This window comes from Protopterus annectens, chromosome 13.part0, assembly GCF_019279795.1.
Source record: "Protopterus annectens isolate FY-2018-M chromosome 13.part0, PAN1.0, whole genome shotgun sequence".
NCBI classification, from domain to species: domain Eukaryota; kingdom Metazoa; phylum Chordata; order Ceratodontiformes; family Protopteridae; genus Protopterus; species Protopterus annectens.
In genome coordinates, this window is record NC_056747.1 from 512,479,634 (window position 1) to 512,498,723 (window position 19,090).

The window sequence follows — 19,090 nt, forward strand, 5'->3', positions numbered from 1 at the left end:
TCAACCGACCCACCCCACCCCTACTTGAGCGCTGTGCCACTACACCCCAGAACATGTATGTATAGTCACTCCATAGTCTTCCAAATGCAAAGAAAGACAAACCCATGAAATTGCATTATAGTTGACCTTTGGCAAATCAAATATAAGTTAATTTGATGAATTGTACCACCATCATTTTTACTCTACAAAATGTACAATTAAATCATTATTTGACTAAACATGCTGTACTGCATATTTGTATAAATATATATATATATGTATATATATATATATATATATATATATATATATGTATATATATATATATATATATATATATATATATATTTATATATATACAGTAAACTCTCAGTTAACCGGCACCCTATGGGGATCGGTAGATGCTGGATAACTTTAGTTTCTGTTTGCTTGAGAGTTACTATTAAAAACAAACCTAACTAATACTGTACCCTGTACTATTTGATTTTTTTGACTTGTTCTCAGGTTGGGGGAGTGCCAATTTATTCCTGTCTTCCTTTCTAAAAATCTAAAACTCTGAAAACGTAAGGTATGTTTCTGCAGGGGGAAAACAGAAAGTGCAACTCTTGAAAATTGTACTGTATTTCTTTGATATTTTTTTCTGGTTGCTTGAGTTCCAGTTGACTGAGAGTTTACTATATGTGCGTGTGTGTGTGTGTGTGTGTGTGTGTGTGTGTGTGTGTGTGTGTGTGTGTGTGTGTGTAAGTAAATGCCATTCATTTAGTAAAAAAGTGCTTTTTACAAGTACAGATTTTTCTGCACAATTTGTCATTGGTGAAATGTATGTTTTAATACAATAGTTGACCTGCAGATTTTTGACTGTAGCATAAATGTAGTTAATTTCACTTTGAGCAGAGTTAGTATATATAAGCTAGGAGGAGTGAAGACGGACTCTATGTCTGGGGATGTGGGCGATAAAGGCCCTTCTATAAAAACTTAGTCCTTGTATACCTGTCCAAACTGAGACATGATGTGTGGTTGCTCTACAGTTTTTTATAGGAGTTATGTTGTGTTATAGGGTGTTTGGATCACAAATGTAAAGCCTGTACTTTACTTTTGCAGTAGTTTTAGTTAATGTGTGGTACAATGAAGTGTGGTTGTTGATCAATCAGGTTGCCTTAATGTGTGTCAGTCAAAGTATCTATCGACTATTAGTAGCACACACACACACACAGTGGACAGAGTTATTGGAACACAGTTATATAGAATATGTAGAGGTAAATAAAATGGGTTTTAGTCCAGTAGCCTTCTCAGATACGTTTCATCTTTTTCGGGTTTCTGCATGCATAATTCTGGAATGCAGTTTACTAGCCTTACTAGTATGTCTGGCTACTGTCCTGTTAAAACTTATACTCATCACACACTATAGTACTAGTCATTCTGACAAAGTCCAACTGAGCAGCATTACAATATACAGATTACATTCACTAATTTAAACAGACTTCCCAAGGATAGATTAGACCCTGGAAAAAAATGAAACTTGCAACCATACTGAAGCATATGAAACAGTGTTGTAACATCACTGAGTTACATATTTTTATAAAGGGTCTTAGTGTCTGTTACCTCAATATGTAGTTACAGTGATCACTGTTTAAATACTGGATAGATGGAGGAATATGCATGTTTTTAGCCTGACAGTGTTAACTGTTTTTAATGATGATATGGTTACATGGCTATATTAAGCAGTATCTTATGAACAGCAGTCAGAATTTTTGAAAGATAAATGAGGCAGCAGTGTCTGGGTGATTTCCCCTCTGGGATAAAGTTCAAAATGTGTGTAAACCTTATTGCACATATTAGTTCATTTTCGCATTAGTAAAGCCTACGAAGATGCAGCACAGTATTTATTATGAGCATGTCAAGACACGGGCTTACCTGCTGTCTATACATAAGACAGGATTGCTGCAGCTGAACTTTACCCTTTCTCAAATAGTTAATTCTCCAGAAATGTTTTAATAAAGTATCCAGTCACTACAGCAAGTTTGAACAGCAAGCAATTCAGCCAAACACTAAGAATAAATGTAGCCTAATCCAAGTTTGCAGGACCTTGGTATAGGTTACATTTTTATTAAGAGATTTCACTGGCTTCTGAACAGTGTGGCAAAGTGTTTTAGCGAACTTCAAAACATGCATTTTGCCTTTGTGTCTGTTGACCATCCACCCATTTGCTCCCTGGTCCAGTATATTCCCCACTGAGGATGAAGTTCGCTGTAGAGGTACTCATATAGAAAAACTTAGCAGTGGTTTGTACCCTAGCTGATTTAAACCACTCGACTGGATGGGGAACAAGTGTTCCTTGACACTCTGCCCTCCATGTGTGACTACATGTGATCAGAGCTGGCATATTTGCAGCTTGGTGGCCAAATGCCTGCACCTGGGTTGTCCTTTGCATCACTTCTCCTCCTTTGTAGGATTGCGGCACTGGACATTTCCAGTCTTCCCATCTCCTTCCAAGGATAATCATGACCATCCTCCCCACAGCAGTTGCAGAAAATGCCTGAGCTTCTAATCAAACTCAGTTCACCTGGGCAGTAGTCAAGCCACCATCTATACCAGTGGAGATGGAGTTAAAACCTTTGTCTTTCTCACTGTTTAAGGCATTTTCTGTTGGGAGTTCACAAAAATTGGAATAACTGTTTGCAGCATAAATATTTTGATTTTTTGTTTCATGTAGGTGCTAATAACTTCTTCATCCAGCTACATTGTTTCACAACAGTCAGATAATTATTTAATGCCCGTTTCTTAAACTCCATCACTAATGGTATTTTGTTACTTGGTTTCTCCTTTCTCTGCATTAATGGCAGGCAAGAAACCAGGTAATGTCTTGCTTCCCAAACTGTAGACATCAGGGCTGCTGGAGAACTGAGTAATTTTATATGTAAATTAGATCCTAGTTTTGATTGCAACTTAGTTTACTGTTTTTTGCTAGGTAATCTCTTCTGCCATCATCCATAAAAAATACATCTTCTTGTTTTGCTCTCCAGAGAAATACCAGGAAAGATGCAATCCGAAGGTGGCCTTAGCTGTCTTGCGGTCAGAACTAGATAACTCCGAAGATGAATCTGAGGTGAGCCGTACTGTGAGTGAGTAGTAATTAAGTGTCTGAAGAAGAGAAGTTCATTAACTCATGAGAAACAAGCCAGCTTACTGCAGACATGTGCTTGTAAATGGTATAAAAATCAAATAGTCTTTATGTCATTGGTGCCACTACCTGAAGAATGTATGCAAATTAACATACAACTCATGTCAGCTGAGCTCCATGTCTGTCTTTTAAATCTTACAGAACACCAGTATTATGTGAAGCATAACTGGTAAAAATTGCACTCAGGTTTGCTAACAGAAAAAAATTCCACTTGTTTAGTAATGGAAAACATTACAATTCTTTTTCTCAGTCAATTCACAGATCCACCTAAATTGCAGATGTGTGCAAAACCTGCAAAACCTGTGTACGTAGTCATCCAGGGTCAGTAGTACAAAATATCAGATTTCTGTAAAATGAGGGTTTATGTACACCCCTCTGGCTGAATTAAAAAAAAAAAAAAAGATTATTGCTGTGTAGCTGTAGCTGATGTTCACCACCCACATTTGTACTAAGGCTCAAATTATATACTTAATATCCGTGTTGTCACTTAATAACTGTGTTGTCTTTTATCCAGCAAGCTTAGTATTTTAATGTGTCTGTGCCTCTGGCAGGCTGGTGATTTTATCATACTCAGAGAAGACAGTATGTTATTGGACTGCTTAAGCATTGGTATCAAGTGTTGATATTTACAAAGGTTGTATGTCTGTGGTGCTTTCGTATCTTCTCTGAGTGGCATGGCAATGTGGCATTTAGAATCATTATTAATAATTCTCAGAGTTTTCAGGAGTACTGATGACATGGGCTATACTTTTCTCCAGAGGAACTACAGTTTGATCCTGCATTTTCTGTAGATGCTGTAAAAACAGAGGTCTTACGATATTGAGGAGGGACAGGACTTGTCTTTCTAAATTGCCTTATGAATGAATTGAAAGTTGTTTGACAACATATTTTAGTTTTGCACATTGGGATAGTTTTAGAGATTGAAGTGCATTGGATGTTCCACTAACGTTGATACCTACACTGAACAAAGATCTGTATGACTGCCATACAGTCCTAAACAAACTGACCCCAGTCCTCACTGCTGAGTTGTGAATCTAAAGCAGTAACTACCTTTATTGTAAAATGCACTTCTCCGCAAATACTTTTTTAATATAAAATGTCATTGCTTTACTGTACTCTAAGACACACCTGGTCCTACAGTTTGAAAACAGCCTCTTTGCTTGTATTTCTGATATCACAGGTACCATTGCTGAAACTGATGTCAGCCTAAGTATTGGAGATGTGTAACAATATTCATTAGGGTGAGCAAGAGCAATACATCTTAACTCCATCCACTAAACTGTCAGCATGGGTGTGGCAGAAGCACCAAGCAGTATGGATTATACTCTTATGCTGTTGAAAAAAGGTAAATAACGTAACTGTGCAATAGCGGTGAAACCATAGCAGGGTCATGGGTAATTCAGACTTTTACACATGGTATGGGGAGCTCTAATTCCATCCACAGTCTGAACTACTCACTCCCTGCTGTGGTATATATGCCATAATGTATGATGTAAGTTGTAGGAACATTCCCTTAGACTTATATTGGTGTTCTTCAGCATTCCACATCCACTCATCACTGTTCATATCTTTTTTGATGTGAAGTATTTTTATTTCTTTATGAGGCATTACAGAAGTAACAGCATTCTTCTTTACATTTACTTAGTATTATATACAGACTTCCGAAAGAGTGGAAAATACACCATAAACATTACAAGTTACTGCAGTACACTATGTGCAGTAGTGTCAGGTAGGCCTGAGTGAAAGAGAACCACATTTGAGTACATGTTCTCAAAAACAAGAAGCATTGGTTGTAGAAGCTATGTGAATGTGTTCACTGAAGTTCATTTCTGACCATCAGAAGCAGGGAAATGAATATTAAGGTTCACAGGTAAGTACTAGGCTAGCAATCATTGTGGACTGTTTTAAGTCTAGCCAGTTTGCCTTTCAAAGGTGAGAGTACCATTGCCTATATTCCATTTCTATTTTATGGACGTAATTGATGAAAGACATGTGGGATGACGGCACACCCTAAATCACCCCCTAGCATATCTTCCATGCTGATGCTTCTCTGGATTTCTTTAGAATTGCTTAAATCTTCACTTTTCTTTCGCATTGACCTGGGAATGACGTAAACGGAATATGGCATAACAGTTTTTTTTAACAGATTTGGAATCTAATGCTGCATTTCATATAGCCACTGGAAATGGCCTGTAACTATAGTCAGTGATTTATTGCAGCTGAAGAACACTGACTGCAGTGGACTTAAGTACTGTGAAAAGTAAGTGTTTATTTGAAATGTATGCTGTTTTTATCTGCATGGAATGCAGTTATCATACCTGGCAGTCCAAATTATTATTGTATAAAAATGACACAGAACACCACATTGCTGCCACACTGCTTTTGGACAGACCAGTCTGACAAATTGCATCACATGGTAACTTTTAATTGAAAAATGTAGATCAAACAATTAGAGGTTAATGAAAGTAGACCCCTGTCAACTTGGTAAGCCACTATGCTGGCATGAAATATGAGAGGAATTCACTTACCAGATATTGCTCTCTCACCAAATAGTTACACAGATAAAGAATAACATTTTATTATGCAAATTATCCCTCAGTGCAGAATATATTTCTAGCTGACTTGATGATTTGTACTGCTGAGTTTCTTCAGACAGTTTGATCAACTGTTGTAATTGATACGAATCATTGGGTGCTCGGTGTGACATGCTAGTATGTATATTGTGGTGTTGGTGTGCTAATTCAGGAGCATCAGAAGGTGAAATGCAGTATGTCTTGCATTGGTCCTCCATATGCGTATAAAACAATAGCCATTTTATCCCCCTGTCCACTTCCTGGCCCCTGTATCCTGCTCCCAGCACTACCCCCATCAGTAATGTTGGGTGTTTTATAACAAGCACTATTCTGAATTTATTTTCTCTGTCTGGAGCTGTAAAACAAGGGGTCCTGACTGGAACTGAAACATTTTGTCTCACACTTTGCAGCAGTGGGAGAAGTAGAATACAGAATTTTGAAATAATTCTGGATAGCAGCGTTTGGCATTGAGAACCTTTTCTGACTGGTTTGAAATAATTCTGGATAGCAACGTTTGGCATTGAGAACCTTTTCTGACTGGAGCTGTAATGTTGTGCTTTCCATTTTATAAGATAGATCAGACACCATTAACATAATGCTGCTGTTGTAATAAATGCTTTTCTGAAATAATGAAACTATATTTTTATATAGCTATGACATGGGTAGGGGGCCAGACCGGAGACATACATTTTGCATTGCTCTTAATAGCAATTGAGAATTATCACAGACATTTCAACACACAATAACACATACACTCATGTGCACACATACACACAGACTTACACACACAAGCCCTTTTCTGAGATGCCTGAGTGGGGGGGGGTCTTCACTGGAACTGTGGTATTTTTGCTTTACACTTTAGAGCAACAAAATGGAGAAATTACATTTACTGTTAAAAAACTGAATGTGCATATTGCATGCAGTGTAGTACTGCTGAAGTGCAGCTATAACAGAAAACAAGAGTTTCTGCAAATATGAAAACATAATTCTGTACTGCTAAAGAAAAACAGTGGTGTGCACTGACCAAGCTGCATTTTAATGTGTGTGATGATGGAGAAGTGGCTGTGAAGTGGCAACAGTAGAAAAGTCACCTGTGGGTAGTGATCCCTGTCCTCACACTGTAACCTAATAACGCTTTCTATCTCTTTGTATCCAGACGAGAGAGAGAGACAGAGAATGAACGTTGCTGGGTTATGAGCTAGTCTGGCAAGAGGGTAAGGATCCCATGATTGTTCATTGTGAAATTAAATTAAAAAAAAAAACAATAGATTTCTCTGCCTTTGGCATACTCTAGAACCTGGCAGCTGGACAACAGCTCTATACTCCTTACCATTCTTGTGGCTCTGATTTCAGCTGTCTGTCACTTCCAAGGATGTCTTCAATTCGTCTCCAGTTTTGTACTTCATTCCTCATGAAATGCAAACACAATAGTGGAAGATAAAAGTCATAAAACGAACTAATAATTGGAAAAGAAACTTTCTGTTCTTCAGAAAATGCATATTAAGACCTAATTTTATTCTATTGGTTTTCTAAGTGTTTAATATCAATCATTAAACTATGTTCCTAATTTGGGACACTTACTGGGCTTTTGACTGATTTTCATAGGTTCATAGGTTCATAGGTAAGTACTAGGCTGTCTGCCCTAGGGCATTTATAAGCCTAGCCAGAGTGTATTTGGCTTCCGCCTCCCTATTAGATTAGCCTACTGTGCCTCTGTAAAGTAGGTCACAGAAGGTACCCTTTTAAGATTAGTTTACTGTGTCTCTGTCTAGCTGGGACATAGAAGAGATCCTAGGGGTGAATTTGCGATTTCCCATCCATGCGTCCAGATTTCGCTTGAAGAGGGTCAGCGAGGGGCTATGTCTAACATGAATTGGGATTCTATTCCAGAGTGAGGGGAGCCTCTGGGAAATGAATCTGTCCCTCCAGCATGTCCTATTTATTTTTGTGCTGAGGCTTAGGTCCCTGGAGCATGTAGCTCTAAGGGACTTGGATTTTTGAGGTGGAGCATGTCCATTAATTCTGGGTTTGACATGGCTTTATACGTCAGGCATAGATCGCCTCTGAGTAGGAGGTAAGCAACTGAGTAGAGCTGGAGTTTCTTTAGTCGAGCTGCATAGGACATCTGTTTGTAGCCCATGATCCTCTTGGTGAGGTACTTTTGGGGTCTCTCCAGTTGCTGCAGGTGTCGGGTAAGGTACATCCCAAAGGGGCATTGTATTCAATTATGGGCCTGATGAGTGATGAGTAGAGGGGCACAATGACCTCTCTTGATCTAGATGCGAACCCTTTCGTGATAAGGTGGGCTATATAGAAGGTCTTTCTAACCACTTTGGCAACGTGATTATCAAAGGAGAGATTACTATCTACGTTGGTCCCGAAATCTCTAATTACTTCTTCCAGATTTAATGGATTACCACCTATGTGGTAATTTGTGGGCACCTTGTTTTTCCCAAAGGGGATGACTATGCACTTTTTAGCATTTAGCTTGAGGCCGTGGCTCTGGCACCAAGCATCTATCTCTGTGAGACCCTTTTGGAGGATGCTTGTGTCAGCTGGAGATTCGATTATGGCCCCCAGTTTGCAGTCATCTGCGAACTTTGTCAGCCATAATCCCCCCATGTTAGCCTGAAACTCAGAGAAGTATATACCAAGCAAGAGAGGTCCCAGAACTGAGCCCTGTGGGATGTCACTTGTAACTGGTTTGGATTCGGACATGGCACCTGCGATTCTGACCATGTGGGTTCTATCTCTGAGCCAGTTTGCAACCCATCTTGTGATATAAGGGTTGATATTTAAGCTGGTAAGCTTATTTATGATGCCCGAGTGGGATATTGTGTCGAAGGCTTTTGCGAGGTCCAGGTAGGCTGTATGGACTACCTTGCCCTCATCTATGGCTTTGGTAACTGTTTCAAAGAAGTCAACTAGGTTTAAGAGGCAAAATCTGCCCTTAACAAAGCCGAATTGGGTAAGATCCAGTGTCTGGAGGCTCCCAATGCCTTTGTTTATGAGTTCTATGATAATAAGCTCCATAGCTTTACAGACCAGACTAGTCAGGCTTATGGGGCGATAGTTTCCGGGGTCTGTTGTGGCACCACCTTTGTGGAGTGGGACCACTATAGCTGTACGCCATTCTTTGAGTACATATCTGTAGTAAGGCTAAGTTTGAACAGTGACTTGATGTGAGGGTTCAGTTCTTCTTGGAGCTCATGTAAGACACAGCCTGGGACACCGTCCGGTCCCATAGATGCTGTGTTTTTTGCTTTGAAAAGGGCAGCTTTTACCTGTGCATCTGTGATGTCAGGGAGGTTACATTCAGTTGGGATAGGCATTTGCTCCTTTGGGGGGGGAGTTTGCGCTGAATCAGTCTGCCAGGATGTTGGCTATGTCTGTAGGTTCGGTATATTTTGTACCGTTATGCAACAATTCAGAGCATATCTGGGAGTTTCCGCCCATGTTCCTGACATAACTAAAGAAGGCCTTGTGATTATCTTTAGTGTCTAGGGCAATTTTTCTTTCGAAACTGGCCTTTGATGATTTTATGAGGGATCGAAGTTTCTTGCTAATAATGATCAGAGATGCCTTCCCTTTTTGGGATTTTGCTCTGTCATGTAGTAGCTTCCTCCTTCTGTTGTATAGCTTATTTATGGCCGGGGTCCACCAGACCGGTCTCCTGTTTTTGGAGTGAGTCTTGGTTTTATTTGGGATAGCATGATCCATGCATTCCTGCAGGTGCTCATAGAATGCATTTGTAAAGGATTTTGCAGATTGGGCTGTATTATCCTCTGGCCCAGGGGCTTTGAAGGATTCCACCTCAGTCTTGAGAAGTGCAAAGTTGGCTTTTGAGAAATTCTTTACAGTAATTTCCTTGGCTGGGGGTGGGGACGGGATATGGATGTCCAGGGAAATTTGTTTATGGTCTGATCTTACCAATGAGGGGTTTACCTCTGGTGTGGAACATAGAGTCCCCATGTGGGTGATGACTAGGTCCAATATGTTGTTCCCTCTTGTGGGAGTGGTGACCAGTTGTTCCATTACGTTAGAGTTTATAAATTCAAGGAACCGTTGGGCGAGGGTGTTGCTTGAGTAGTTTTCCCAGTCAATGTTTGGGTAGTTGAAGTCACCCAATAACATAGTGTTTGGAGAGACCTTCATATTCTCCAGTGTTCTCAGGAATGCCAAGTGGGGTTCCTGTAATAGGGAGGGTGTTCTGTAGCAGGCTACAAACTGAAAGGCAGTTTTGCCTGCTGTTAGTTGCACATGGATGGTTACCGATGCTTCGTGCAGTGCCACTAACCTGGAGGTGTAGGTATCTTTGATGAATATAGATACTCCCCCTCCTTTTGTGCTTCGATCCGAGTTTTGGGGCCGAAACCCATTGTATGAGTTATAACCTGGTAGTGCTGGGGTGCTTTCAGTAGCCTTGAACCAGGTTTCTGTTACTGCACAGACATCGATTTTCTCCATACTGAGGAGAGCCTCGAGTGCATGCATCTTGAAGTTTAGACTTCTGGCATTGAGTAGCATTACCTTGAGTTTTTTTATCCTTGGGTTGTCTATGGAGGTGGGTTTGTCCTTTGAGCATTGCCTAAAAAAGGCACTATGGGGGTGGCAAGAGCCTTGGCCAGTATACAAAAGCCTAAGGGTGACAGGTGCAAGCCATCCCTAGCAAAGCAACGTGGCTTGTTGAGCATGTCATCCCAGGCTGACAGACACTGGATCCCCTTTGAATGACACCAATACTTTAGCCAGTTGTTGAAACTTATCATTTTGTCTTTATACTGTGGCATCATTCTTGGTGAGGGCAAGATGCTACTCAAGGTCAGGGTCATACCAGCCTGGGCTACTTGGTCAAAGAGCTCTTCTATGTCTCTTTTCATGTAGTCCAGGGAGGTACGTCTCAGGTCATTCACACCAGCATGGACAATGACTGAGTCATACTTGTACTTGCTTTGGAGTGACCTGAGTGCTTGCGTTATGTGGCGGATCCTGGCACCCAACAGGCAGCTTACAGTAACCTTCTCCTTGTTCAGTCTGGTGAGCAGGACGTCAGTGTGCCGGACAAGAGAGTCCCCTATAACAAGTGTATTTGGTGTGTTGTTTGGCCTTAAGGGCTGTGACTGTGAGGCACACTGATTTTGTGAGATATGTGATTCGTGGGTATTGTTGTGGGGTGGCTGTTGCTTGGATATCTGCTTATGAGGTCTTCGCTGTTTAGTCAGATTTTTATTTAGAGCCTCCGAGTATGTTTTTGTGTGTTTATGTGTTGGGTATGCAGATGCAATAGGTCTGTGTGAGACTGGATTTGTGGTGTGGGTGGTTACCTTTTCCTCCTGACTGACTGTGCCAGCCTTGGGTTGAAAGAGCTCTGCCTCCAGTTTGGCTGTGTAACTGCATCTCTCACATGTGTTAGAGCTTGTTGGAAGGAGGAGAGGGTTGTCTGTGTACATAAGGCAATTGTAACATTGCCTCAAAATTCCCAGATTCACCAGCTGGACTGCAGAGTAACCTTGAAACTGACCCTTGGACATACCAGATTATTATAGGGAACTGTTTTTTTACTGATCAGATTAGGGAAGGGAACTGATTTTTCACTTGATCAGGAAGGACCAATCGGGAGCCTAATACTTATGAGAAGTCAAGGAGGGGAGGGTGTAGTGCTTTAGTTAGTTGGTGTTTCCTTATAAGAGCTGAGCAAGTGCAGGGCTTTAGAAAGATAATAGAGTGATTACTTTGAGAGTTTGAACAGTTCTAAGGGAAAACGTGAAGAGCAGACTCTGTGGAGCCTGGATTAGTTTAAACCTGTTTAGGCAGCGCTACCCAACGCTGCTCAGTGTGCAAAACCGTGCAAAAAGAGAGTTTTAGGGTTTTAAGAGAGAGAGAGATCAAGGAGTTTAGAATTGATCCAAAATGGCCAATAAAACTACAGATTCTAGGTAGTAACCACTCCTCCAGGGACAGGCAGTCTGTTCAGTGGTGAACACAGAGACTTCCCTTTAGCCCAAGCAAGCACTGGCTTTCTAGAAACTTCCAAACAGTTCAGAACAGCAAATCTGTAACTGAACTTTCTTAACTTTCAGAAAGTGGGGAAAAAAGCAAGATTTTTTTTTTCTTGTAGTTTAAAGGTAGCAAAGATACACAAGCAGCAAAATAATCACAACAGTGCAATAAATGACCCCACACTTGAGTGCTAGGCCAAAATCAGGTAAAATGCAGTTTTTAGAGAAAAAAACGATTTTAACTTAAGTGCAACACAGGAAATGCAGTAAACAGGCTCTAGATGTGTTCCAAGTACTGTTACTGTTACAGATATAAACTTTAGCAAGCCGGAAAATGCCAAAAAATAGGCGGCAAAGCAATAAAACTTAACAAAAAGTCAGAAGAAAATACTTAAAATCACAAAAGTGGCTCCTTTTCTTCTCTCAGCATTTTCTCCCCTTGGAAGGTGCTTCAGCAACAACTAGCAATCCCGAAAAGGTGAAGACCTTGAAAGCTTATGCTCCTTAGTATCCTATATATGCTGTTGCACTCATGAATTGACATTTAAATATTACTATAAAAGAATAAAAATGAGAGAGTGTTTTCAATATTAAATTGGCGCTTGCTTTAGTTTCAACTACAAAGGAAACGTAAACATTTCAAGTTCTGATAGATGAGTTGCAAGTTAAAATTATAAGGCGATCTTCCAAGAGAGCAGTGTGGAATGACTTCTGTAAAGGAATGGTGCAATGCATATTCATTGAGGAATTCAAGAAACCACTGATTACGTGGCAGGGAAGAGAGATGGGTGGTTTATGGGTTACTAACTGCAATAACAGTCAAACTAGGCTGCTACTCTTCAGCTTCTGCCATTATGCATGTAGACATGTGGCAATGAGTTTCTGTGTGTGGAAGAGGCAATGCAAGGGTGTATGTCTGTGAGTATGTGGGGGGGGGGCAAATATTTTATACAATATATGACATGTTTTGTTTCACATGTGCTGTTCTATAAATGATGTAATCTACATATTCATGTGTGTGTGTGTGTGTGTGTGTGTGTGTGTGTGTGTGTGTGTGTGTGTGTTAAACATTGTGATGACTCAATGATTACAAATTGTTGCCTCAAACTTCTAGGGAACATATTTTTGCCTCAAACCTAGAGGGCAAAGTTAAGCCCTAGCATCACTTTTTTGTCTATATTCACCATATATGTTTTCTGTATCTGGGTGAGTTTTCTCTGGGTACTCAGGAAATTTTCTACCTCTCGATAACATGTCGATTTACTGGCTACTCTAAGTTGTCCATATATGTTGTGTTTGCCCTCATCTTTGCATCATGGCTTGAAGCTAGAAATGGTCTGTAATGAATTGTTATTACCTGCTTAAGATGCTAAATAAATGAAAAATACTGTCAGCTGTAGAAATAGGTTGAGCTACTGTAAGCCTGTCCTTTCCTTTGGTGCATTATTAATGTAAAGAAATAAATTTAAATAATACAACTCACTTTTTTTCTATAACTCTGTTTACTGCTCTTTATATTTAGACAGCATTATTGCTTTTCTGATGTTTTTTTTTATGGGTACACATAATACATGACCCAGAGCCCATTCTTAGGCTTAACCTGAAGAATGCATTAATAAAGGACAGTTTATAAGAATTTGCAAATATAATGCCATTAAGTGTATAGTAGAAGGCAAAGCATGTGTAATAGTGGTGTAACTGACTGCAACCTGAGTTTACACCAGTTTTTGGCATAAAAAGGAGCCCGGCTGGATATAAGATTGCAACACTGGAGTACAATCAGAAAGTACAGTATTCACCAAATGTAGTAAGTGCTGTGGTAGCAATACCTTGACAACAAGGAATATTGGGAGCTGCCGATATGAATTGTATAATAATAATTATATAAACCTACAAGACCACAGCAGCACCAATTCTGAAAATATATGAAGAAAAATAGCATTTAAGTATTTAAGAACTACCATAGATGTGTGATAGACAACAGAAGCTGCACACTGAGGAAGTAGAAAATTCAATAGAGTGAACTAGAGAGTTTCTCACTGTATAGCTGAAGATTAGCCTTATAATCACTGCTTCCCCAGGATTTTATCCATTTCAGACTAAGGCCAGTGACTTCCAGTGCAGTCTTAGCATCAGTAGGAGAAAGTTGTCCAAGATTACTTTGCCCTTCAGTACACACCATATTTTCCAGGAGGGGTTAATTGTAGACCTCCAGTGCTAACTCCTCCTTCCTTGTGCTTACAGTAACACTAATATTAGCTTGACCACTCTAGCATAACAAGAGAATGTTTACTGTTTACCCATTGGAATACTAACAATAACATGAGAAGTAACTCTTTGAAATGTGGAAGCCACTATGTGAGGAATCACCAACATTTAGAAACTACCCTTATGCAGATTAATGTATCATCAACCACTATCTTTTGAAACTGATTAACAATGTTGATTACTTTAAATAAATACAATTAAGCTATATGCTGTGTAAAATCAAATATACAAGCAGCTTTAAAGTTAAATAAAGAATATATAAAGGAAAATGTGTTTCAACAGACATGTCATATATTAGAACTCTAAAGACTAGACCTACTGCTGCCAGTAGTCAAAGATATATTTAATGTTCTGTCTACTATTAACTTGGAAGGCCAAACAGAATTTGTATAACTTTCTTAAACACACTTCAGGATAAGCTGTGTCCAGGAATGCAGTCCACTTTGTATATACTTCACAATCAAAGTAGAGCAAACATCAAAGGGTTCATTGCATAATTTCTTGTTTTCCTTTAATCTATGTATTTTTTTTTCTGTTGTCAGTATCTTTTATACTTCATGGAGGGAAAGAGTCCAACAAGCTAGTGTCCATGTACGGGAATGCATTTTTAAGATGAAACACTGTAAATAGATTAGTTTCAGTTTTTAACAGCTCTGTTGCATTTTCACTAAAAGCAGCTGTATATGCCATACTGTTTACATTTTTGCATTCTATACATGGATTATCCATTTTACATGCTGCTAGAAGGTTTACATTTTATGAAAAAATAATGACATTTTCTTTAATGTGGTACCATTTTTCTATGCAGGTATAATTCCAGGTTGTGTAGCCTCTCAGTTGGGAGTATATTGAGGCCCTGTATTTATGTTAATTAACGGTGGTACGACAGTAGCGTTGTTACCTCACAGCAAGAGGTTCTCCCGTTCGATTCTCAGCTGGGCTTGGGAGTGCCTTCTGTGTGGAGTCTGCATGTCCTCCCCACGGTTGGGTAGCGTTCGAAAGACATGCGTGCGTATATGGGCGTGCCTTCGTTGAAGGTTGGGCGTCGAGCAGGCACCTCGGCGTTTTGTAAAAAAATCTACTGCCAGTCATTAGCGGACCGGAGTTCCGCTGTGGCGACCCCATACCGGGAAAAGCTGAAAGACAAACAACAAGGAGTTTATCACTCTCCTAGGAATTCAAATGCCAGAAATGCATCAAGAGCATTTGTCTTTGGGCACCCATCTCACATGCTTTTAAGGGGCAAATAACTCCTCTTTAACACATTAAGACAGCAAGTAGATTTCTATTTCCAGTAATAAAACATTTGTAGTCACTTTTGTATATTGTGCTTATTTTTTGCACTTGTCTGTTTAAACAGTGTATGTTGATTATGTGCAGAATAGTTAATTATTCATTTGCTATTCAGAGCTACAGAGATATGGGACAACTGCTCTGGACACTGAGCTCAGAAACTTCTGTCACATTCTTGTATCTTTATATTTCTTACTAATTGTCTGTAAACTCATCTGTGGTCTTTCAGCTGGTTTCCATTTTATCTTCTAGTCTTCCTCTTGTAGCAAGTAGCATTCCTAGGTAGATTTTGCCTACTGCCTTATAAAACTTGAATTAGGCTACAAGGCTCTTGTGCATCTTTGTGCTGTTATAATTTGAAAGGCAGTGGTACTGTCTGGATTGTTTAAATGCTAGTTTGCATGAGATTTTGAGATTTACCTTACTTATAGCAGCGATAAAGTTTAATAAGTGGGTAGACTTAAGACATTTAAAGGATGGCTGCAGTGACAACTAAGTCCATTGGTAGGGATTAAATGAACAGCAGTGTTATGTATGTATGTATGCATGTATGTGTTTTTTATGTTTGCTTTCTTACTTGCTTGTTAGTTTGTTAATCAAGTAGATAGACTGGAACAAGACCCTATTCAGCCACAGTATGGGCAGTGAAGTGAACACAACTTTAAATGAGTGGTATTTGTGAACAACACCTGACCCAACTAGTGTGATTCTGTGTTTCTAGAATAAAATATAGCAGCAACATAATTTCACTCCAGTGATGTTAATTTGTAGCTGTTACTGATTGATTAAGCAGTTCCTTAACATACAATATGGGTGAACTGCTGCAAAAGTACTTTATTTCTAGAAAGTAATATAGTCAGTGAAAGTGTTTGCATTTGTTAATCTGGTTATGTTTCTGTTGTAGACTAAACAGGTAGGAGAACAAAGTTAAAGTGTGTAGCACACATTCACTGTGAAAGGCTGAATACTTTATGTTGAAGCATAATGGAAGAGTATTATTAACCAAAGGAGGTGGCGGAAAACATTACCAAAGCAACAAGTAACAAAAAATTATAATGTTCCAGACATATACAGGAAACAGGAGGCATACATGACTGGTTTATAAAAATAGAATATTTAAACAAAAAATAAACACTGGATTAATCCAGTGTTTTTTTGTTTATTAACTATTCTAATTTTATAAGCCAGTTATGTATGCCTCCTACTTCCTGTATAAGTCTAGAACAATATGGCGGCCATGGTGGTGAGGGCAGCCGCGGTGGTGCAGCGGTTAGCGTTGTTTGCCTCGCAGCAAGAGGTTCTCCGGTTCGATCCTCAGCTGGGGTGCCTTCTGTGTGGAGTCTGTATGTCCTCCCTGTGGTTGCGTGGGTTTCCTCTGGGTGCTCCAGTTTCCCCCCACATCCCAAAGACATGCTGTAGATGGATTGGACACTCTAAATTGGCCCTAGGTGTGAGTGCATGTGTGTGTGTGCCTTCTGTGGAAGGTTGGGTGCCGGGCTGGCAACTTGACACTGTAAAACTTCACTGCCAGTCATGAGCGGACAGGTGATTTGCTGTGGCGACCCCTAACCAGGAAAAGCCAAAAGAAGAAGAAGGTTAAGAGTATTAGTAGCTCATGTAATTAATTACAGGTCTGTCCATTATTCGCAGGTAACAAATTCCAGGTAGAAGTAGGTGGTTCTTGAAACTGCCATTTCAGCAGTTGCAGTTCCAAAGTCGGCCTGTTAAGCATGAGAGCACCATGTCTGTTTTTCTTTGTGTATGGAGTTGCCTTTAATTTAAACACGTTTGATAATGGCAGAGTATTCTGAAAGTAGGAACTTGAATGTTAACTAATTAAATAAAGTAGCCCTAGCTGTTACTGGAAGCTAGTGAGCTTTGAGCAGTGAAATGGTGCTGCTGTTCAGTGGCAGAGGAAAGGGAAATAAGTCAACGTATATTATTTGCTTTAGTCTGTAGAATGTATACATCTGTGTCTATAGAATGCACTTGCAAGCTTTCTGGTCTAGACTGTGGCTGTCCGTCAGGTCAGACAAACTGGATATGTAGATAAAGCCTTCCCACTGATAACATCATGGGGGGGGGGGTAGATTCCTACTATAGGTGATGAGAGTGGAATAGTAATTGATGATATTTATGTGAACTCCAGAATGGGGTAGAAAGATTAAAGCCATAAAACCAAAATGCAATCTTGCTTTCATTTCTTGCATTGTCCTCATTCTGGATTTCCCTATAGGGAATGGTAGGCTAGGCTGTCAAATTATAATTTTGAATTGAGCAAGCAATAACACCAAAAGTAGAGATTACATGTAGGTACCCACAATGTATTTTGGTCACATAAATCTTGTATGTTTATTTTCTTAAATGTCTTCCCCACTTTCTGTTCATCTACACCCATTGCCTTTAACTAACTAAACCACTTACATGCTATCCCCACACACACACACACACATATATATATATATATATATATATGTGTGTGTGTGTGTGTGTGTAATACATATATATATGTGTGTGTGTGTGTGTGTGTGTGTGTATATATATATATATATATATATATATATATATATATATATATATATGTATGTATGTATCTTATCTTACAGACTTACTTCTTTTACGTCTTACTCATAACCCCTTCTCCCTATACTTCTTTCTCATACCCCTCCCTTCTCTGCATCTAATACCTTATCTCTCTCTCCACAACTATGCACTCCTTTCCTCTCGCCTTTTATCCTGTCCTTTTGGTTGCTGTTTTAAATTACGCTTGCTATTTTGACCTACAAGTAATATAACTAGAAATATGCTACTCAGTTTAAACTTGCCTGACAAGTGATGTAATACTGTAAGAATGTTGACCCTCTGCATGTTATATGTCATACTACACTAACTCTAATTCATTACCTCTGTTATCTCGTGCTGTCTTGATTTTATGAAAGGTTGTACACATCTATGTAACATATGATATGTAGTAACCATTATGTAATTTTTTTCAAATGTCTGTGGACCTTTTCTGCTTGGGCCTCAGCTACAAATTGACTACATCCCAGTAAAACTTTCCCAGTAAAGAAATGTTAAATAAAAAAACAAATAAATAAGAATGAATAAACCTGTGACTGTGTGCAGACAGGATGAATTAAACTGGTAAATCATTTGCATGTCTGCAGTTAGTAATTAGTGAAGAAGAAAATGTATTGAAAATCACAGGATATTTGTTTATAGCTAGCACTGAAAATAAACAGCTTTTCTATGTCCAGACTAAGGTCAGATTGGAAAAATAAATCTATGATTTGTGCCATCTAGAGAATTAAGTGTAGGCCCAGTCTTGCTTAACATTTCAAGTATTATTCCTTTTATTTATTTATATATCTTTGTTGACTGGGAAAGTCTGACTGGCATAGATACCCTGTTTCAGTGGAGGCCCGGGAATAAAAGATCCAATATTCACATACATAGGCAATACACAGTATATTTACATTTTCCACATTGTATATAATATTTTTGTCTTGGTTATTTATACATTTTTGCATACATAATTAGGTGTAATAAATGATTAATGGTAACCTTGTATCATACAATTTGTGACTATAGGAAGATGAATCAATAAGAGATTACCTGTTCATTTCTATTGGGGTGTAGCAGACCAAAATACAAAGAAAAACAAGGGGAGACAAAGACTGACATTTGTGTTGAAATTAGTAAGTAATGGTACGATGAGGAAGACTGAGGATTAAGTAGAAGTTAGTTAAGAAATATAATCAGTTAAATGTTTACAGTAGTAGATAGAAGGGAAGTGC

At 39.1% G+C, this 19,090-nt stretch overlaps 1 protein-coding gene across 1 annotated transcript in view; it reads left to right on the forward strand.

Moving 5' to 3' along the window:
• Window positions 1–19,090, forward strand: part of VPS37D (VPS37D subunit of ESCRT-I) — a 343,590-nt gene that overhangs the window by 218,161 nt on the left and 106,339 nt on the right. Inside the window, exon 2 of the mRNA XM_044054138.1 lies at window positions 3,003–3,085. Coding sequence (XP_043910073.1) covers window positions 3,003–3,085 — 83 coding nt within the window. The remainder of the gene's footprint in view (window positions 1–3,002; window positions 3,086–19,090) is intronic.